At 34.1% G+C, this 19,948-nt stretch overlaps 3 protein-coding genes across 6 annotated transcripts; 1 reads left to right on the forward strand and 2 right to left on the reverse strand.

The window, feature by feature from the left end:
- Positions 1-399: 399 nt before the first annotated feature.
- On the reverse strand, positions 400-2,994 carry LOC102628633 (adenylate kinase 4). Its single transcript, XM_006476936.4, has 6 exons — positions 2,689-2,994; positions 1,886-2,031; positions 1,666-1,785; positions 1,377-1,544; positions 1,086-1,175; positions 400-737 (listed from the first exon to the last, which is right to left on the reverse strand). Exons 1-6 carry the CDS (start codon positions 2,801-2,803, stop codon positions 636-638), a joined length of 741 nt encoding a protein of 246 aa, XP_006476999.1. The 5' UTR covers positions 2,804-2,994; the 3' UTR covers positions 400-635.
- Positions 2,995-5,130: 2,136 nt separating this feature from the next.
- LOC102628911 (nucleolar protein 56-like) lies at positions 5,131-8,832 on the reverse strand. Of its 2 annotated transcripts, none has more exons than XM_006476937.4 (8): positions 8,472-8,832; positions 7,679-7,893; positions 7,419-7,576; positions 6,989-7,176; positions 6,634-6,886; positions 6,266-6,414; positions 6,042-6,176; positions 5,131-5,790 (listed from the first exon to the last, which is right to left on the reverse strand). In XM_006476937.4, the coding sequence occupies exons 1-8, from the start codon at positions 8,674-8,676 to the stop codon at positions 5,405-5,407; spliced, it is 1,689 nt and encodes a 562-aa protein (XP_006477000.2). In that variant the 5' UTR covers positions 8,677-8,832; the 3' UTR covers positions 5,131-5,404. The 2 variants fall into 2 exon arrangements, with proteins under 2 accessions (XP_006477000.2, XP_006477001.2); XM_006476938.4 differs by having other exon boundaries at positions 5,131-5,766; positions 8,472-8,831.
- A 1,357-nt stretch (positions 8,833-10,189) lies between these two features.
- Positions 10,190-12,979, forward strand: LOC102611574 (transcription termination factor MTERF5, chloroplastic-like). Of its 3 annotated transcripts, XR_008053594.1 has the most exons (3): positions 10,190-11,706; positions 12,201-12,249; positions 12,350-12,979. XR_008053594.1 is itself a non-coding variant. In XM_015529675.3 (2 exons), the coding sequence occupies exon 1, from the start codon at positions 10,352-10,354 to the stop codon at positions 11,699-11,701; it is 1,350 nt and encodes a 449-aa protein (XP_015385161.2). In that variant the 5' UTR covers positions 10,190-10,351; the 3' UTR covers positions 11,702-11,706; positions 12,201-12,979. The 3 variants fall into 3 exon arrangements, 2 of the variants coding, with proteins under 2 accessions (XP_015385161.2, XP_024955196.2); XM_015529675.3 differs by having other exon boundaries at positions 12,201-12,979; XM_025099428.2 differs by lacking the exon at positions 12,201-12,249.
- Positions 12,980-19,948: the final 6,969 nt, after the last annotated feature.

Consider the following 19,948-nt stretch of genomic DNA (forward strand, 5'->3'; position numbering starts at 1 on the left):
TTCTATGGCCATTATTTTTCACAGTAATCTCTAGGCAGATTTATTGTTAGGTTTTGTGGATGGCAAGCATCGAATTCTAATGGAAATCTACTGGTAGTGGCAAGTTGCTGTTGGAACATCGCGAGGTTAGATGACTGACCGTCATGCAAACTTTTGCTAATCAACCTCTGCACGCACATATTCAGAACCAGGATCAACCTGAATTAGTTGATAAATTTTGATGAAAATTCATACAAATGACTAAATGAAAATACAGCTAGATCAGGTATGGATGCTTAGTCACCGCGCTAAATAAAAATTCTGTAATACAACCATGTGCATTGGGCAGTAATATATATAGCACCTGCAGCTTTGATAAACAGAAAAGGTGAGGGACAGAAATAAATAAAGCAATTGAGATTTAACTCTAAAACCTGTGATGTTCTTATTTGAAGGTAAATCAGTTATTTATCAACTCAAGAAAGGACAGCCGCAATATCCGAAGTCAAAATAGCAACGGACATCAATGGATCAGCATGTTCAACAGTATATCAAGTACACGTGAGCCAAAAAAAAAAGAATAAGAAAGTTCTCAGATGTTTCATCTGCTGATAAATTTAAATGAACCATATAATGAACCTCAGTTGTAGCCCACATCATGCGGAAAGTGCTTTCTGCACCTCAGATGTAACTTCTTGAGGAGGCTTCTCAGCATGTAGTTGTGCAACAATGCCCTTTTTGGAGTAATAATCAATTACCTGAAAGTATATTAGAAAAGGAAAGGATAAATAAATAAATCTCAAAAAGTGGGCACAATTAGTTAGAGTAACTAGTGGCACAACAAAAACATGTGTTGGACTGAACTGTGAGGGTCCTAGGGGAATTATATGCGGGAATAGTGAAGAGGTAACTGCTATTTATGATTTCACAAAAACCACCAAAAACTTTTGACGTAATAGTGAGCAGAAACAGCTTATGATTTCAAGTAAACTGCATCTAATGGGTAAGCAGCATAGAAGGATTAAAGCAACAATTGAATCATTAACTATGGTACATAATAAGACATTATACCAAAAGGAAAATAACAAAGCAGACAGAAAGTATACCGGTTCAGTTTGCTTGTGGAAAGCTTCCAGCCTTGACTTGAGAACAGCTGCAGTGTCATCTTTACGTTGAATCAAAGGTTCTCCAGTTACCTAAAAAGAGGAGAGTAGTCAAGCGTTGGTCAATAAAATATCATAGAAGCCACTAGGGGGATACATATATGAACAACATTCATTTGAACCAAATTGCCATGAAATCAACAAGTTTCATTATAAATTACTTGTGCTTGAGCTATACAACCAATTGATTAGAAAAACAGACGAATTATGGGAGAATGATTTACATTGACTTACATCGTCAACACCAGGAACCTTGGGAGGTGCAAATTTTGTGTGGTAGGTCCTGCCACTCGAAGGGTGGATCCAGCGACCAGTAATCCTCTCTTCCAAAACCGCATCATCAATAGCAAAGTTGAGAACCTTATCAACTTTTTTTCCCTGCTTCTCAAGCATCTCGTCCAGCTGCATATAGATGGTAATTGACAGCATAGTTAGAAGCTCATACAACTTGACTGAACATTGAAACACAGATGCACACTCAAATACATTTAGATGCTAATCGACATGTTGAAGAAGGTGATACCTTCTGAGCTTGGACCTCAGTTCTGGGAAACCCGTCAAGAATGAAACCTTTCTGACAAGAAGGTTTCTTCATTGCTTCATCTATGATACCAACAACCAAGTCATCAGAAACAAGTTCTCCCTGCAAAACCATTATAAAATATCCTCTTAGCATCAAAGACAAGAACCACGTTATTGACCATAACAACTAACAAGAGGCATACAATATAAAAGAATCCGACCTTGTCCATAGCCTCCTTAGCCTTGATCCCAAGAGGAGTTTTAGCAGCAACAGCGGCTCTCAACATATCACCAGTAGCCAAGTGACACAAGCAATATTCATCTTTAATGATGGGCGATTGAGTACCCTTTCCTGATCCGGGTGGGCCTGCCAACCAGACAATAATCTAATGGATACAAACATCTAACTAATGACTTGAATCATTAGTCAAACTCATCTCTACATTTGCATTCAATCACCAGGAATTAGAAAATTGTCCCTTTTGGTTATTCAACTGCATTAATTACTTTAGCGGGAAAAATCTAAGTTACTAAAATACAGCAAACAGAAAATAAAAGAGCAACAAGTCCCACTCTAAACAGGCCTGCCAGAGTTTACAGTTTCATTTCAATCTGTCATTCACATATTGAAACCATAGTATTCTTCGACTAAACAGAAACACAAAGTAGACCTTCCGACATGGATACCAACTCAAGCAGTACTCTTCGTAAACTACCAAAACTCTATACACCTTAAATAAGTAACAATGCTTGTTAGCTTCCTGTTTAACTTAATAACTATTAAGAGAGAAAAAAAAAAAAACTTACGAGCCACCACGACCGAACAGAATTTGAACTTTCCAAAATTCGTTTTTTTTTTTCGTTTTTTGGAATATCAAAATTCGGTTTTAAATCATATAGATAGAATCAAAATTCGAACTTTTCGACAGAAACTACAATTCAATTGCGGATCTGAAAGTTTCGAAGAAAAAAGGAACGGAGAAATATTATCTGCATGAATTACAAGGAGAGAAGTAAGAGATACCAACGAGAATGAGGCGCTTGTCTGGCTTGGAGGCGCACTTCATGCGACGGAGGAGCTCAGTCATGAGATCCACCGACGGCACATCTTCCAGGTTCGCCGCTGAACTGCTCGCCATTTTTGCAAACGGTGCCGTTTAGGGTTTTCCTCCCTCTTTGGACGGATATTAGAGAGAGAGAGAGAGAGAGAGAGAGTCTGATTTTGATTTGATTTTTGCGTTTGAATGAAAAAGGGTAGGTGCTTGCTTCAGAGCCTTCGGACCTTCCAATGCTTCAAACTCAAGCTGCGTGTGGTTGGTCTTACCGGCATTTGTCATTTGACTGTTCTGTCCTTGGACTTTGGCCCGTGTTCCCTCTTAAATGACTTGACAGTTTGTGACTATTTTTGGTATTTTAAGTGTTATAGACGCTAGATTTTGACATTGAATCTGTTATTTAGGCAAATTCTAGAAACGCAAATTTTGACTCAAATAAAATAATGTACTGAAAATTTTATAACTAGGTTTAATTTTCCTAGTTATCACTTCATTCTATGAATTAATTCAGTAAAAAAACAAGATTAGGTGGCTCTCTTCCCTTGACTTAGTAATGAGTTTTTGAACAATTCCCTAATATATATAATATTATTTTGGATTAATGTCAGGAGGGTGTCACATATTTTTAATTATTATCAAAAAGGTAATATGTTTTTAAATCAGGCAGGTAAGTGACAAGTCATTAACTTTTGCCAAGTATTGGTTGCCTTATTATGAAATAATGTTCTTACCCCTGTGACTTTGTTTAAATATGGGTTGATGGCACCTAAATGACACTTGTTTCGATATTTATCACCTTTTAAAAATAAGTACAAAGTGGTACTTTATTAAGTTTATTGTTAAAATTAACAAATTTGGTACTAAAAATTAAATCGATGATTTTGTCCCTCATTAGCTGATTTAAAATTTTTTATAGAGAAATAACTTTTAGCGTTAGAAATGGAGGAGAAAAAGATGAACAAGAACCAGAGAAGAAGAAACAAAGAAGACGAAGAAGAATAGGGGAAAAGGAAAAAGAGAGAGAGAAGACAAAGAAGAAGAAGGTAAAAGGAAAAAGGAAAAAGAAAAAAGACAGAGAGAGACACTGAGGAGTAGTCTTCTTCTTTCTTCCATTTTCTTTGCAAATCTAATGGTGTGTTGTTGAAATAAACTTTCATATAAAAATTATTTCTGTATAAAAATTTAAAATTATGAATCAACTAATGGGGGGGCAAAACCATCAATTTAATTTTTAATATCAAATCCGTTAATTTTAACGAATTTAACGGAGCATTACTTGTGTGTTTATTTTTAAAACATTTATCACTTTTTTTTATAAATATTGAATTTTTTTTTTGTATCAATTATTTTGATTTTGCCTTTGCTTCGTTACGGTTAATAGAGAAAGTCAATGTTTAATCACTTGAGCGCCTATCTTTAAGACATGTATCATCTTTTTTATAATTGTTGAAAAATGTGTCACCCAGGTGACATTAATCCTATTATTTTTCTCAATAAATCTCATGATTCTAACTAATGGCATAGATGTCAAGGAGTTCATTTTGAGTATTGACGCATCATAAAAATTAAGGTGAGATTCTTTCAACTCATCAAAATATTCATTATATCCATTTTTTAATTATTTTTTTATTACAAAAATGTCCTTAGTTAAATTACAGAAACAAATGATTAAATGAAAAAAAAGTATATTATTCACTCTCATCTCCAAACCAAATTTGGATTTTTTTTTTCCCCAATTTACGGGACTCATCTTTCTTTAAATTTATTACACTTACCTCATCTACACTTATTGATATAAAGATTCACCGCATTTGTTTAGTAATTGAATTTGGCCAAAAGTTTCTAGCTGGTACAGCCGTACAGGACTCTCGATTTCATTCAAATTTTTCTTCAAATATCTTTTGATTCAACAATAAATTGCTATCTCCTCGGTTAGGAGTTCTACATATGAAAATGAAAGTCCATGCCAAAATTGGTAAACTGTGAAGTACTTGAATATTTAGCATAATAACAATCTTATTAGTTATTGTTTCTTTAATCTTACACACATTTTGAAATAAATTACGTTTAAAATTCAAGAAAAAAAAGGTAAAAATGGAGACTTTGGATTAAAAAAAAAAGTGACTGATAGAAGGCAAGAAATTGTGGAAAAAAGAGACGGAGAAAAGGCTCAAATTATGATAATATAAATTAAGGAAATTTTAGGTATTGAAATAGATTTATTAAGTAAACTTTTAAATTTTTAATATTCTTGTATGGTCATTAAGTAAATGGGTATCATGACTATCTTGATGAATTTAAATAGCGTCACCCTAAGAATTAAGAAACATGAAAAAAGACGACCGAAGAGTTTGCCAGTGCAACTTAGAAACATGTCAAGTGGGCTGGTAATTGGCATGTCAAAAGACGCGTGCAAAAAAGGCCATAGGCAATTCACTTGATGGCATGATAATACCAGTTTTTGCTACTACAATCAAAAACCTAACTGGAACATGATGATGGAAACAGACAGAAACTAAGATAGAAGTTGAATATTTGGACAAATCATCTCAAAGCACAGAGCCCAATTTCTGCTGGGCTCCCTACAGGCTACAGAAAGATGATCCCATTTCTACAACTAACATCTTGTAGACATCAAAACCCAACATAAAAATTGCAGTAGATATCAACACTGAAAACAGGCTTTTACTCGTCACCATCTTCGCTTTTTGACTTCTTTTTCTTTTTCTTCTCGCTTTTGGCTTGCACATCCTCGTCGTTATCCTCGGCCGTCTTCTTCTGCTTCTTCTTCTTCTTGGCTGTTCCATCTTCATGAGCATCAACACCACTGACTCCATTCAAATCCTCTGCTGGCTCCTCATCTAATTTTCGCTTATCCTTCTTTTTCTTCCTTTTCTCGGATTTAGGTTCCTCTGAAGCATCTCCATTTGTAGCAGCAACTTTATCCGCAGACATAGGTTCACCATCCACCGCAATCTCAGATTTCGATTTCTTTTTCTTGCTTTTCTTTCCCGAAGTATCTGTTGCTGCTTCTTTCATCTCTGTATCTGCATTTGAGAAAGTAGTTATAACTGCATTAAAATAATTAGTTAAATACCATGAAGCTGAAAAGAATATTGCAGAAAGTCAGCATGCTAACAACAATTAAAAACCTTCCGATCAAAGCCTAAGGGCCAGAATGTTTTTGAAGGCCAAATGCATGTGAAGCTAAGCATGAAGCATCCAGACTGTATCCCATCCGTACATCTTTTCAATGACCAACCGTATATTTCAATTGAATTTGTAAGGAAAGAAAAATGAACAGTTTTAAGTCTATGCCCACCATTGTTTTCAGTGCTTTCAATTGCAGCTTTCATCACATCAATGTTTTTACGAGGTGCAACTCCCTTATCGTAAAAGTCCAGCCGCTCTTCAACTTGTTCACGAAGTTTCTCCCCAAAAATGGTAGTGTTTTTTTCTGAAGCAAAAGAAGATGAAACAAAGTTAATTTAAAAGGAAAATAGTGAAGTACTAGACAGAATAATTTATCATAATAACAGAAGTTACCTGCAAAACAGTCAATGCGAGATGCAATAGAACACTTGTTTGCAAGGTATCGAGCCATACGGCCCTTGTTCCGGGCAGAAGCTCGACCAATGAAAGATGAGTGGAAAATCAGACCATACTTTGGTGTGTTTCCTCGAGTTTTTAATGCTCTGAAAACAAAATTTCATGAATCATATGAGAACTTAAAAGCAATTAGGAAATCTCTTAATAGCAAATACATCAGCTCACAATCAAAGTAACAGTATAAATAATAGCTTTTGAAAATGAAAAATCAACTGGAAATAGGTTCTTGAAATTCAAAGCCATTTCAATTCCAATTCTAATTTTCACAAAAATTTACAAGCAACCCAATTGATAGAGTAAAACACCTGAAGAGTGCTTTCTCAGCACCAAGGATCTGAAGGGTAGAAGATGGACACTTAGCCAGATTTGTGAGACTACCAGCATGAGAAATCAACCGAGCCCCAACAACTTCACCAATCAAGGAGGCCAAATTGGGTGCAATATCATTCATTTTAGTAACCAGATACTCATAAAGTTTCTTCCTGTACTCAGAGAGGTCCATCACCCTTTGAGCAAACATCTGGACATTAACTAAGTCAACTGCAGACAAATCCTGTCCTGCAAGCGGGGAAAAAAGTGAAAGCTAAAAATGCTAAGTTTGACATGCAATATCACAAGAGTATTTTAACTTTGACATGCAATATGAAAAAGTTAAATTACCCATTGATGCTTTGCCAGCCTCCACAATCTCCTTGGCCTTGTCTTCATCCCCAAGTATGTCTGTTAAAGCCGGGACCATGTCATCAGTCAACTTTGACTTGTCCTCTATAAGTTTTACAACTCGGGCATAGAGATAGTTGTCATTGACAATCTTGACTAATTCAGGGAAATGCCATGAGTACCACTCCCTGCAGGAAGTTATAAAACAGAGAACAAGTTTTCAGTAAGGAAAATTGAAAAACCAGCATCTTTTTTATACAACAGCAAACTCCAAACTCCAAATTCTTTAAAGTTAATAGATAAAGTTGACAAGGTTAAATTACAAGAGAAAGCCTACAATTTTGTTTCCATAGATAATGATAGATTAACTTTATTTTTCAAGGCATATAACTTTGAATTAAAATAATAATTAGGGATGGTCGTAACAAACCTCACACGCATGGAGAAGGAATTGATATCCTTGTCAAGAGTATCCAGAAGAAAAATTGCTTGAATAACCATATTGTCAACTCGGTTGACATTGAATTTCACCTTTGCTCTGCTGTAACTGTGCCCCAAACCAAGCTGAGCTTTTTCTAAGTCACCAGGCTATGAAAGTTGAGAGATAGATAGACAGTATCTTTATGAGAAAACCACCGTCATTCCTTCAAAAATTAACAAAGAAAAGTACATAGAAGGGGAAAGGCAAACCTTTAAGTCCTTAATGAACCTATCAAAATGCAGACGCACACCACGAAGAAGTTCAAGAACAAACTCATTGCTTTGACAAGGAATCTTAGTCTCCTCAAATATATGGGACCCAATCTTAGGCTCGGATACTCCCAAACTAAATTTTGCCTTCTTTCCTTCCTTAACTTTTGGGAGATTAAGCTCCAAAAAGTTCCTCAATTCATTGGTCATAAGCCCTGCAAACCCACACCGTTAGATGCTATGCTAGGCCAAGGTTGAACACACAAGTTGAATCAAACTGAGTATAACATTTAGATAACTTTGAGAAAATCAAAATAGATAACTTTGGTTAAAACTAAAACAAAATCGGAGAAACATGTGCTGCATGAAAATCTTCATCTAGTGAATTTTTTAGTTTTAACCACATGCAAACGAACACAACATAAACCAGGCCAGATAAACTCATACTTTGCACAAGAAAAAGCAATTTAACTGGCGTACTAGATCTACCTCAGCAACCAAATATTAGAAGCTAAAAGCCAAAAAGAACTGAACAAAAGCAAAAACAAGCCACTGAAACAGTTTCAGTGAAACTTGAGCATAAAGAGACATGCAGCAACAACCTCAAAAGAATGCCTTGTGAAGTGGAAAACGAAACATGCCAACAAACAGTGTATTCTATTAACCTAATACAATAAATGGAACATCCGCTAACATTAATTTAAACAGGTGATGAAACAGAATGAGCATGAATAAGGCATGTCACTCAACTAAAAGAGAGATATTGAATCTAGGAGGTGCTGAGCAAAGTCACCTTCAGAAACAGAGTTGCACTGATTAAGAGCATCGAGAGCGGACTCGAATGGGTGAAAGGCCGTGAGCTGAACGACTTTACCGAAGCGGTTCATATCGGAAATGGAGCTTCGAACAGCCTCAGTGTTTTGCCCGATTTGGTCGAGACCATGAGCCAAAAACAGAGAGTAACCAGAAGCCGTCTCGTACAACAAATACAGAGCCATTGAAGCGGCTCGAAATATGAAACGCACAAACGAATGACGAACACAGAAGCAATATATTCGCCAGGTGTTGCAGCTACCCGGTCCCGCTGAGTGAAAGCCTCCCTTTTTCTTTCTTTAGAGGTGTAGCGGGAGAGCGAGATTCAGAGCAGATTTAGGGTTTTAAGGTATTAGAATTTTTATAGCTTGTTTTGCTGTGCTCTAAAACGGGTTGACCCGTATTCACCCACATTTCAGCCCAAATTTTAAGGGCTAGGGTTTTAGTTCTAGTTTAGCACAAGTTTAGATTTAAAAATATATTTTAATTTTTTTTAATAATTTATATATTTACTTTGTTGTGTAATTTGTCAAGAATAATGATATAACCACAAACTCTTGTACAAACTTCTTTCGTACAAACTGATATAGCACGATAAAATTGATTGAATTAAATATTACTTGGCCTACATGGTTTATTTTTTTATTTTATATTTTCATTCAACCAATGAATTAATGACACGTCAGTTTATACAAGAGTTTGTGACTGTATTATTACTCATTTGTTATATATACATTAAAGTGCTCCTAGCAAATGTAATTTTTTTTTCTTTTTTTTTTTTTTGTGTGCGTGTTTGTTTATAGGTTCAAAACATTCAGGAATTGCTATCCAACGGACTGTTTGATATGTAGAGTTCAAAAGTATTTTTTATGCAAACAAATTATTAGTTATAGGTTAATTTCAATGTGGCAAATGTGTACTTCATTTTTTATAAATTTTTTTTAGTGTTAAAAAAATAGATGAATGGTGAAAAAACTTATTAAGTTTCAAATGTTCATTGGTGATCAAAAGAAAATTAGTTCAAAGCAAAACGTTAATGTCGCCTCAAACAACTAAAATTAAGTTGTGATCGAGTTAGTTTTGAATAATCTTATACTACTTGAGAATAATGTTATACTTCTTAAGTCATAGCCGAGTTTTTTAAACCCTAATCATGGTTGGAAAAAAAAAGGTTATATTTCTCACATAAATATTTTTAATTTTATACAAATTTTCAAATAAATCTTATTCAAATATAGTTTTGTAAGTAATTTTTTTACTAATAAAATTTAATTATTTAGTTTTCAATCAAAAATTTTATTACTAATTGAAAAATTAATATGATAGATAAACTTTTAAAATTATGTCCTGCAAAGAATAAAATATATAATGAACATTTTAGACAATTTATCATTTTTGAAAAAAATCCTCCAACCTCTAATAAAAATCTAAAATTTAAATTTTTACTAATAAATATAAAATAACTTATGTAATCTTTAAAATATCTTCTCAAAATAAAATCAAACAATAAAAATAAGTAAAAAAAAAAACGATTGAATAAGTATTCATAACTACTAAATTATTCATATCAAATATGAAGCTAAAGTGCTAAACCCCAGCATAAAAGGGCCTTAGAGCCCAAATTGAATGGCCCAAAAAAATGGAGTTGGGCTCCCTCGGCCTAAACCTCCCATCGTCAATATGTTTTACTTCACAGATTCAAGCAATTCTTGTAGGCAGCCGCAGCACGCACAAAATTTTGAAATAAGAGCAGAGACGAGGGAGAAAAGAAGACATTGCTTCAACTACATTCACTGTCACAATCATCAGTAAACGGGTAATTATTCTTTATATAATTAGTAACTCTTTGCTTCTGTTACAATGATTCGCTTGATTCGCCCAGAATTGTTAAATGTTAAGCCAATAGCTTCACCACTTGGCTATGGTAACTCGTTTTCGGCATTTTCTCACAGACCCGTTACAGAACTTGATAAAATCACTTGCACACAACCTCTCACTGTCTCTGACCTCCAAAAATCATGTGGGTTTTCATTAGAATCAGCCGTTTCAGCTTCCGAGAAGCTTCGTGTTGACACCACCGACAAGATTGACTCAGTTTTGAAGTTACTGAGAACCCATGGATTGACTCGGTCCCAAATCAACAACTTCGTTACAAAACGCCCTTCGGGTGATTTGGGCGATACCCTTGAGCCCAATTTGAAGTTGTTCAAGTCCTTGGGGATTACTGGTGCTAATCTAGCTGAAATGCTGAATAAAGAACACAGGGTTCTTGAAAGTGATGCATATGCTACAGTTGAGTTCTTTAGGACTAATGGTTTTAGTGACAGCCAGATTAAAAGTATCACCGTGAAACGTCCTAAATTCTATGTGTACAATCTCAAAAAATGTATGAAGCCAAAGTTGGAATTTTTCAAGTCCCTGGGCTTTGCAGAGCTTCAAATGGCAAAATTTTTGTCTTCACAGCCATATATTTTAGAGAGGAGTCTGGAAAATCACATCATTCCTTGTATTGAGATCCTTAGGCGTGTTCTTGACACTGATGAGAATGTCCTAAAAGCAATAAGGGCTGGCTGTCTCGTACTTGAATACGATATTGAAAAAGTGCTTGAGCCTAACATAGCAATCTTGGTAAATCATGGTGTACCAAAATCATTAGTTGTGAAATTGATGTTAATTCAACCAAGGACACTGCTTCAAAGTACTGCTCGTCTTAATAAGATCATTGACGAAGTTAAGAAATTGGGTTTTGACCCAACTAATCTGCTATTTGTATTAGCCATCCGTTCTATGGCTGTAATGAGTAAAGCACTTTGGGAGAAAAAGTTGGAAGCTTATATGAATTTTGGTTTGACTAAGGATGAAGTTTATTCAGCATTTAGAAGGCAACCTATGTTTATGATCGTATCTGAGCAGAAGATAAGCAAGTTGATGGATTGCTATGTGAACAAATTGAGCATGGAGCCTTTAATTATTTCCAAGCACCCATATCTCTTACTTTTTAGCTTGGAGAAGAGGATTTTGCCAAGGTGCTCTGTTCTGCAACTTTTGATGTCAAACAAGGTGATAACGGAAGATTTTAGCCTTACATATATGTTCAAAATGACTGAAAAACAGTTTATAGAAAGGATTGTGAAAAAATATGAGCATAAGGTTCCTAAAGTTGTTAAGGCACACCAAGGCAAGATAAAATTTCAAGGATTTCTCAAATGACCAAGGTAAATCACTTTTGAGTTCAGTTTTAGGTCGTTAAATATAGGTTACCAGGACAACTTGCTTTTTGTTCATTTTCTTGTGTCACCAGAAAGCAAATAATGAATGGTCACTAAAAGGATTCAGCGACTTTTATCTGCATTATACATCATGCTTAGCCTGCATTGTATTCATTATGTTTAATGAAAACAAATCTAAAACTGAAAAATGTATGCCTTACTTGAATTTGAGAATAACCTGATGAATCAATAAAATCTTTTGCCTATTTCTCTTTCCATGTGCCACTGCATTTGAGGAAGTTCAGCCATGAGGCTCTTCAGATTTGATTCAACACTCTTGCAGCATTTTGTTGTTTTTACTCAAGTTGTTGTTATAGTGATTTTGTTTTTGTTTATTTTGCAAATATGTTGATCTTCTTGAATAGCGCTAGATGAACACACAGTTAAGTTTCGAGTTTGTTTCTTCTCTCTTAAATCCTTGTTTTTTCTTTTTTGCCCAGGAGAATTAGGTTGCCTTTTTTTTATTCCCTTTCCCAAGTGAAGCTGAAGGTTTCTCTTCAGAATTTCACCTCTGCACGGTTTCTCTTGAATTATTTCTTTTGATTGGTAAATCAATTCAAAAATCCTAAGAGGATAACTCTACTCTCAGGGAAATGGCTTGTTAATTGTGGGTTCAACTGGAAGTCATCAGCCAGTTGGGTCATTTCTGTGCGTTGCCTAAGAATGTGCATGAGAACTTCAAACATCTGTACACTGGTTCATCAGGGTGGCTGTACATCAAGGTGCAATAGCACTATCAACCAACTCAGCGGCAGATGAGCTTCCTTCTTACCTTGGCCACCGTCTCTTCTCTTGTTGCTTGTGGGAACCATCATCCTGATGCTCCTAATCTACTCTGTAATTTTTTTTTTTCCTTTAATCTTTTGATCTTTCATGGGTGAGAAACAGAAATTGTATTGATGAGAGAGTAAGTGCAAGAAGTAATGCAAAATTACAGCGAATTGTAGATGACAAATTTTATGAGAATAAGAGTTTCTATTAATACAGTAGGTAATAAACCCCAAAGGAAAAAGTTGGGGGTGCGGAGGAAAAAAAAAAAAAAAAGGCAAAGCGAACAATGGGTGATATGAGTGAGAGAAAGAGCAAGTTATTGGCATAATAAAGAAAGTTTTTAAACCGGTGAATGGTGTTAGCAGTCTTCCAGGGGGAGTTTTCAAGTTATTGATGCCATGGTGTGCAAAAGGGAAAAATACAAAAGGAGAGAGAATTGTTAAGGATATGTTTGGGATTTATTTTGAGTCAGTGTACTGAGTTATAGTTTATATTTTTTATTTAACGAGTGAGTGTCTATAATATTAGAGCACTCAAAATATATTTTTTAAAGTGCAAAATTACCCTACCTTTTGCCCATTTGTACAAAATAGGCCCCTGACCCTTGTTAAATCTTTTAACCTCTTTTAAACCTTTACAACACCCCATTTGAAATTTTTTCCCCCTTAAAATACCACCAGTTAAATATATAAAATAAATACTCAATATACTTAAATTAACCATCTTCCAATAAAAATTTTCTAACAAAATATATTTTGAAAATTTTCATTTATAAAATACGTACAAACTCTAAAATCTTAATTTATTTTCTTCTTTATATACTTCATGTCTCCATAAATTTAAACTCTTATAATTTTCTCAAAATAAACAAAGAAATTATTGATTAAATTAAAATATAAATATAAATTATGAAATGGAGTAGGTGTAAAAGAGTTGTTAAAAGAAGAATATATTTTAAGTGTTTTATTAAATTTTCATTCAATAAATAAGAAATGAATAAATTTGTCTTTTGTTAATTATAGGCATAACTGACGGTCATCGTCAGTTAGCCACTCGGTGCTTCTATATTTCCTTCAGCCAATGGCTGTATTTTTGTAACATTTTGCCATTTTGGTGATGGCTGTATTCATTGAGTCGGCCACAATTGTCTTTCGAAATACACACACCAATTAGCCCCACCTTACGTACCTATCGATTTGCATGTCCTTTCTTATTAGAACAAAATTGAATTGGAATTGTTGATTTAAAAAACGACTTCAATCCAAAATTCTGTCCCACAGTACTACTGTCAGGATTTGGGCTTAGGGATGATAAATAAATATCCAGTAGGTTATGAAAGTTATTGATTCATGTGCAAATATGTAATTATCCATATCTATAGATAATTTTTAAAGTATTCATGCCTTTGATCCATAATATCTTGGATGGGGATATCCAACTTGGATTGATTAGATCGTCATCCCCAAATTGGGCTAGATTGCTTGAACAACCCAACCAAAAATACTTTGGCTATATACGGCGGGCCAATCATAAAGCTTTCACGCAGATGTAAATGTTTTATGATGCATCAGTTTTTCATTTCCGGCAATTCTCCGAGAAAATATATACCTCAAAAAATTGCGTTACAGTTACGGGTGGGCATAGGTCAGGTTAGGAGGATTGAAAAAATTCTAACCCAATCGAACCCGCAGAACCACATATTGGGTTGGGTTTTGGACAAAGGTTCGTCTTCGTAGTCTAATTTAAAATTGTTTAAAATTAAAAAAAATTATAAAAATAAATTAATTAATTAGAAAAAACTAAAAACACACACACACACACACAAATATGAACATCATATAAAAAATATACAACATTTTAGAGTCTAACAATCAAATTATTAGTTCACAATTAATGAAGACAAAAACAAATAATAAATTCAAAGTCTTATTTAACACAAAACACTAAAGTCTAAACAATAGCAATCAGTAGGAGTTTGATAAAGATTAGTCTAGATTAATGGTATCAAATTCCGATGCCAACAATGACTCTACAAAGCAATCAAAATGAAAATATTAGGTATATATGTTATAACAAATACATATATTTATCTAACCTAATTAATTTACTAAATTTCATATATTCTCTTCTCCATAATGAAGCTAATTTTGCCCACATTTCAAGCTCTCCACCATTTTTGGACTCAAAGCAGCTCAAAATGGATCAGAGAATACGCCCTACTGCAGTTAATGCAGACTCATAAGCAACTATAGATATTGGGAATGTCTTTGACAACATAAAACAAGATTTTATACTTCCTACCATTTAGCTTCCACTAATTCAATAAATCAAATGAATCATCAAAAAAAGTTTCACGGTCATCTAATGAATATTTATCCACTTCATTTTTAAACTCAACACCATCCTAGCACCATCCTCCTCCAATTTCTTCTTTTTCCATTTTAAAAGCTTTACTACCTTAGCTAATCTATAATCGATATTGTCACTTCTTTTTCTCCAACTCTGGTGACAAAATGAAAACAATAGAGGATTGGCTTTGGCTATTACTATCACTTCTAGCATCATTATTTATGTAAAATCATACAATGATGACAATAAATCCTTAATCATTTTTACTAATTCACACATGACTTTTTCATCATACAACCCTTCAAAACAAAATTTCACAAAAGTCAATTTGCAACATGGATCAAGCACAACAACAATAATTAACGACTTATTTAGTGTTTCAAGGGAACCCCAATATTTACTATACTTCTCTTTTATCTTCTTGGCCATTGCACTCGCATGAGAATCTTCACTTAGTATCAATTCTTTTAACTTTGACTCAATAAAAATATAAAATGCATCTCATGAAAATATAAATGTGATGTAACAGGCAAAGAAGCACTCAACTTTTTTGTTATTTTATAAAAATTCTCCAAAAAATTATTCAACACACTTGCATTCGCCCAATCTCAGAGTTCAAGTGGCCTAATCCTTTCTTTCCACCCTTTTTCTCTTCAAAATAAGATTTATAAAATCCATCATCATTCTCCAATCATTCAAAAGCATTCAAGAGCACTCTTTTATATCGAATAGGTGGAATTCCACTAAGTAGGCACATCCATCACAACAAAATATGTATAGAATCAAGTTTTTCATGCTCAACATATTTTCTAAATCTTATTAATTTAGAAGGTGATGATATTAAATATTTCTTAGCATAATGAATGTTAGAATCAGAGTTATTCATCTCTTTTAACCCCTTTAGTCACAATCAATTTTATAATGTGTGCACAACATCTAACATGAAGACAATCATCATTGAACACAAGCCTATCCCAATTACTCAACCTCTTTTTAAAATAAAAATAGTCAAATCATTTGAATTTGCATTTTCGACAATATTTATAAACACCCTATCAATACCCAATTCAAGCAAGCAAGATTCAATCAATTTTTCAATTTTATCCCCTTATGATTACCGATCTGGCAAAAGTTTTATAATCATTTTATGAAGTTGCCACTTATCATTAATAAAATGGGTTGTAATAACCATGTAGTTCAAATTTTATATATTAAAGTCCAACAATCAGTTGTTATACAAAATTCTAATTCTATATATATTAGAGGCAAACACAATTTTCAAGTACAATTAATACACATATCTAGTAGCAATTCTCCTAAAAAAAGTATCAAGTTTTGTGTACAAACTTTGCTCGTTAGTTTTGAAACTCTTCTTTCTCAACAAAACTAAGAGACAATTCATCAATCATTATCATCTCAATGCATGCTTTTTTAAGTTCCTCTTTCCTACAAGACAAAGCCACAAGACTTCCGCTACCACCAATTATATTATCCACCGACACTAAGGTTTTTTTTTTTTGTTTTTGGTTTTTTCAAATCAACTTTTCTGTTAGCATAGATTGTGCGCACTAGCAAGTGATTCCATAAAGTATGAGTCTCGATAAGTCTAGAATGATACGCATATACTTTAAAATAGTACTTACACTTACATTTAGTATCATTCTCGAATTTTGTGTAACATTGCCATAGTTCTGAAACTTTCCCACCTTTTCTCTTGCCAATGTGTGTACTTGTAGTACTATCAATTATTTTGAGCAGTAGAAGGTGCATAGGTATCCCCTTCTCCAGCATTACTAGACGGATTTGCTTACGTCTACAAGGAAAAAGTTTCAGAACATATGAAAGTTGTCATTATCTTATTAATAATTAATAAACAAAGATGATGACGATGATAAATTATTATTATTATTATTATTATGCCAATTTGATTGAGCTTGACACCTTAACAACCAAATATTGACCAATTGGTTTCATAAAAAAATATTATAGAGCATCGAATAATTGTATCTGAATAGATTGGGCTTGACCTATTGACAACCAAAATTGACTAATCTGTTTCAAAATAATAATATAAAATTAGAAACAAGCAAGAGCCTGTGTGGGCGGGCTGCCATTCAGGAAGGAGTACGAGTTCTGATGTTGTGCAATGTCCTGTGTACGAGCGGCTGTGTTTTGAGCTTAAGGAATTTGTGTCTACTTCTATAATTGAGGAGGTTGCGGCTGTTGCAGCTCTTGTGACATTGCTTTATTATTGTTTTACTTTTATATTTATATTTTTGTTTTATATTTTTAATCTTTATATAATATATCAAAATTGCTATTTCTTTTAGCCATTCGTTCTATGGCAGTAATGGGTAAAGAACTTTGGGAATAGAAGTTGGAAGTTTATATGAGTTTTGGTTTGACAAAGGATGGTGTTTGTTCTGCATTTAAAAGCAACCTATCCGTATGCCTGTTTCTGTGGAGAAAATAAGAAAGTTGATGGGTTTCTTATTAACGAATTGAGCATGAAGCCTTCTTTTATTTGCAAGGATCCAAATCTGCTAATGTTAAGCTCGGAGAAGATTGTTGAACTAAGGTGTCTAGTTTTGCAACTTTTGATTTTGAAGAATTTGATAAAAGGAGATGTAAGCCTTGTTAACATGTTCAGAATTAATTAAAAGATGTTCTTGGAGAAGTTTGTGGAGAAGTATCGCCACAAACTTCCTGAAGTTGTTGAGGCATACCAAGGGAAGTTGAGATTTCAAGGATTTTCGTTCGAGTTGAAAATGTGGGTGGTTGTTCTTATATGGGCAAATGATCTAGGTAGAGCCATCTGATTTCGAGTTCAAATTTAGTTTATTGGAGTGACAATGGAGGTTACTGGATCAAATGTCACCAGCTTGCAGCAGGAAATAGTTTCTAGGGATCTGCAACTACTTTCATCTGCAAAATAAATCATAAATAACTTAAGACTGAATTAATTTTAGCTTCCATAACCATGAATTCCCAAACGGAGACTATACAGGCTTATTTGATGATGGGATGGTGCAACAAATTGGTTCAGAACTATGCTTTCATATCTGGAGAGACCACTGTGGAACTGACATAATCTAGGAGTCATGAAGTTCTTTGCCTAGTTATTTTTAAATATTTCATGATATCTGAGGAATTTCAAGTGTGAGGTCTTCAGATGTTATTTAAATTTTGAACAATGCTTACTCAGCAAATTTTGTTATTTCCTGAAGGCTGTTCAATGAAATGATTCGATATTGTTCATTTAAAGTACCCGTTTATGTCCTGGGAAAGCACTTGATGAATGAATAGACATATGTTTTGAGTTCATTTTTTTTCTCCGTTTCTTTTCCCTGTTAAATGTTTTACATTTCTAGCATTGGAGAATTTTAAACTTAAAACTTTATTCAGTATGAGTCTTAAAGATAAGTGCTCAGTATTTCAGTGTAATGTTAAGAAATGTGGACTCAAATACTGGAAGATATAATCTTGGACTTGGATGGGGGGCTACAATGATACCGGTCTTGATTGATTTCAGTAGATTGTTTGATCTACTGAATAATCTAGTTGTATGAAATACTTTAAATATATCATGGCTTTGTTAATTCAGCTTGTAAATTATGCCCTTGCCTTGATTGTCTCCACCATCTCCTCTCCTGTCGCTCACTAGGTTACTTCCTGCCCAATCCGAACCATTATTTGATGCTGCCAACCAAGTTATTGTTTGTGAAGAGATATCTGTATTTTAAGCACTTACATTTTGTGCAATGCTACATTGTGAATAGGGGCAATAATTGTCACGTTCTACTTGTTTCAGTTGCGGTGATAATTGCACAACAAATGGATATTGATGGGGAAATTTTTGGATTATGTCTTGGTTTCCATTCGGAGAAGATTCCTTTGGTTCTCCTGGCAATGTGAAAAGAATCAGATTTGAAATGGGACCATGTTTGGGTTCTTTTATATATGTGTTCTAGTGAATTTTATTACTTGGTGATCTTCACAGTACGTTTAATCCAAATCTGTATGTTCTTAATCATTTGCATCAATAATGTACTGTTTTCCGGGAAACTCTCGTTGTTTCTTGGTCATCGAGACATCGAGACATCGACTCCAGACCAAACCCATCTGTATGAATTCTGCTGGAAAATTTAATATCCCCAAGAAATGGGAACATGTTTTATATATTTCTCTTAGGCTGTCTTTGTGTTTTAAACCCTGTAAGTTTCTGCAACTTGAGACAAGTGAATATATACATATATCATCATTGCTATGAGCGGTGCAATTATTCAAGGGTGAGGGCCCTGGGGTCCCCTGATAGATCTCTCTCTGACAATGGATTACAATGCTGAATTTCATCTCTTTATTTTTTAATGTTTATTTGAGAAAAGCCAAGGTATATTGTCATCCTTCAATTATCATGTGGTTATAATGTCTCTACTGATTGAATTATTTGATGAAGGGCTGCCCTGGTACTAAAGATGAAAGCATTGCCATTGTAGGCCCCTGCTTTGTGTACAAGAGAGTGCGATCTGTTGGAGCCATTTTGTTATTGAGTCATGACAGCTGGCGTATCAGTGAACTCTCAATTGTTAAAAGCTTCTCAATTCTCATTCCTCATTTATTATATATTGAATGCTCATTATTATAAGTAACCTAACTTTGGTTCTGTAGTTAAAAAAAATTGCCCTGAATTTAGGGTTGCACATTAAAGAAGTTGGGGTTTTTAAACAATATGAGATTGATATTTAACAGAGACTAATGTCTCAAGTGCATTGACTGCTGCACTTAAACAGCTTGAGCTCTTGGCCAACCTAATTACTTCCTTTATGTGTGGGGCGCTTACTTTCTCATCTCCAGTTACTATCAACTTTCTCCAAAGCTCTGCAAAAGAGAGTGAATGAAATGCAAAGCTTACTTTTTTCTTTGTCTAACAAAAATCCATATTGAAGACAGAAATGAATGGATAAAACTCACTTTTGTGCGAGATTTTGATGACGTCGAATAATTAAACTGTTAAATGGTGCATAAACTAGTTCGTTATATAATTGCAGATATTGTCGAGTTGCCAAAC

Source organism: Citrus sinensis, chromosome 3 (assembly GCF_022201045.2).
Source record: "Citrus sinensis cultivar Valencia sweet orange chromosome 3, DVS_A1.0, whole genome shotgun sequence".
NCBI lineage: Eukaryota > Viridiplantae > Streptophyta > Magnoliopsida > Sapindales > Rutaceae > Citrus > Citrus sinensis.